At 57.7% G+C, this 364-nt stretch overlaps 1 protein-coding gene across 1 annotated transcript in view; it reads left to right on the forward strand.

Moving 5' to 3' along the window:
• The window catches only part of CCKAR (cholecystokinin A receptor), a 10,969-nt gene that overhangs the window by 996 nt on the left and 9,609 nt on the right, over positions 1 to 364 (forward strand). The window contains exon 2 of the mRNA XM_077776581.1: positions 42 to 293. Within this exon, the coding sequence (XP_077632707.1) occupies positions 42 to 293 (252 nt within the window). The remainder of the gene's footprint in view (positions 1 to 41; positions 294 to 364) is intronic.

Consider the following 364-nt stretch of genomic DNA (forward strand, 5'->3'; position numbering starts at 1 on the left):
CCCCCCCCGCCCCTCTGTCTCGTCCCTGTTACTCTGCGCAGAGTGGCAGCCGGCTGTGCAGATTCTCCTGTATTCCTTGATATTCCTGCTCAGTGTCCTGGGGAACAGCCTGGTAATCACGGTGCTGATTCGGAACAAGAGAATGAGGACTGTCACCAACATCTTCCTGCTCTCCCTGGCAGTCAGTGACCTCATGCTCTCCCTCTTCTGTATGCCGTTCAACCTCATCCCCAACCTGCTCAAGGATTTCATCTTCGGCAGCGCTGTCTGCAAGACCACCACCTACTTCATGGGTGAGTTGTTGCTGCTGCTGACTATCCCTGGAGCTCGCCCCAGACCTCACTCAGCCTCAGCCCCCCCCCCC

The sequence above is a fragment of the Crocuta crocuta genome, unplaced genomic scaffold (assembly GCF_008692635.1).
Source record: "Crocuta crocuta isolate KB4526 unplaced genomic scaffold, BGI_CrCroc_1.0 scaffold57, whole genome shotgun sequence".
Classification (NCBI taxonomy): Eukaryota; Metazoa; Chordata; class Mammalia; order Carnivora; family Hyaenidae; genus Crocuta; species Crocuta crocuta.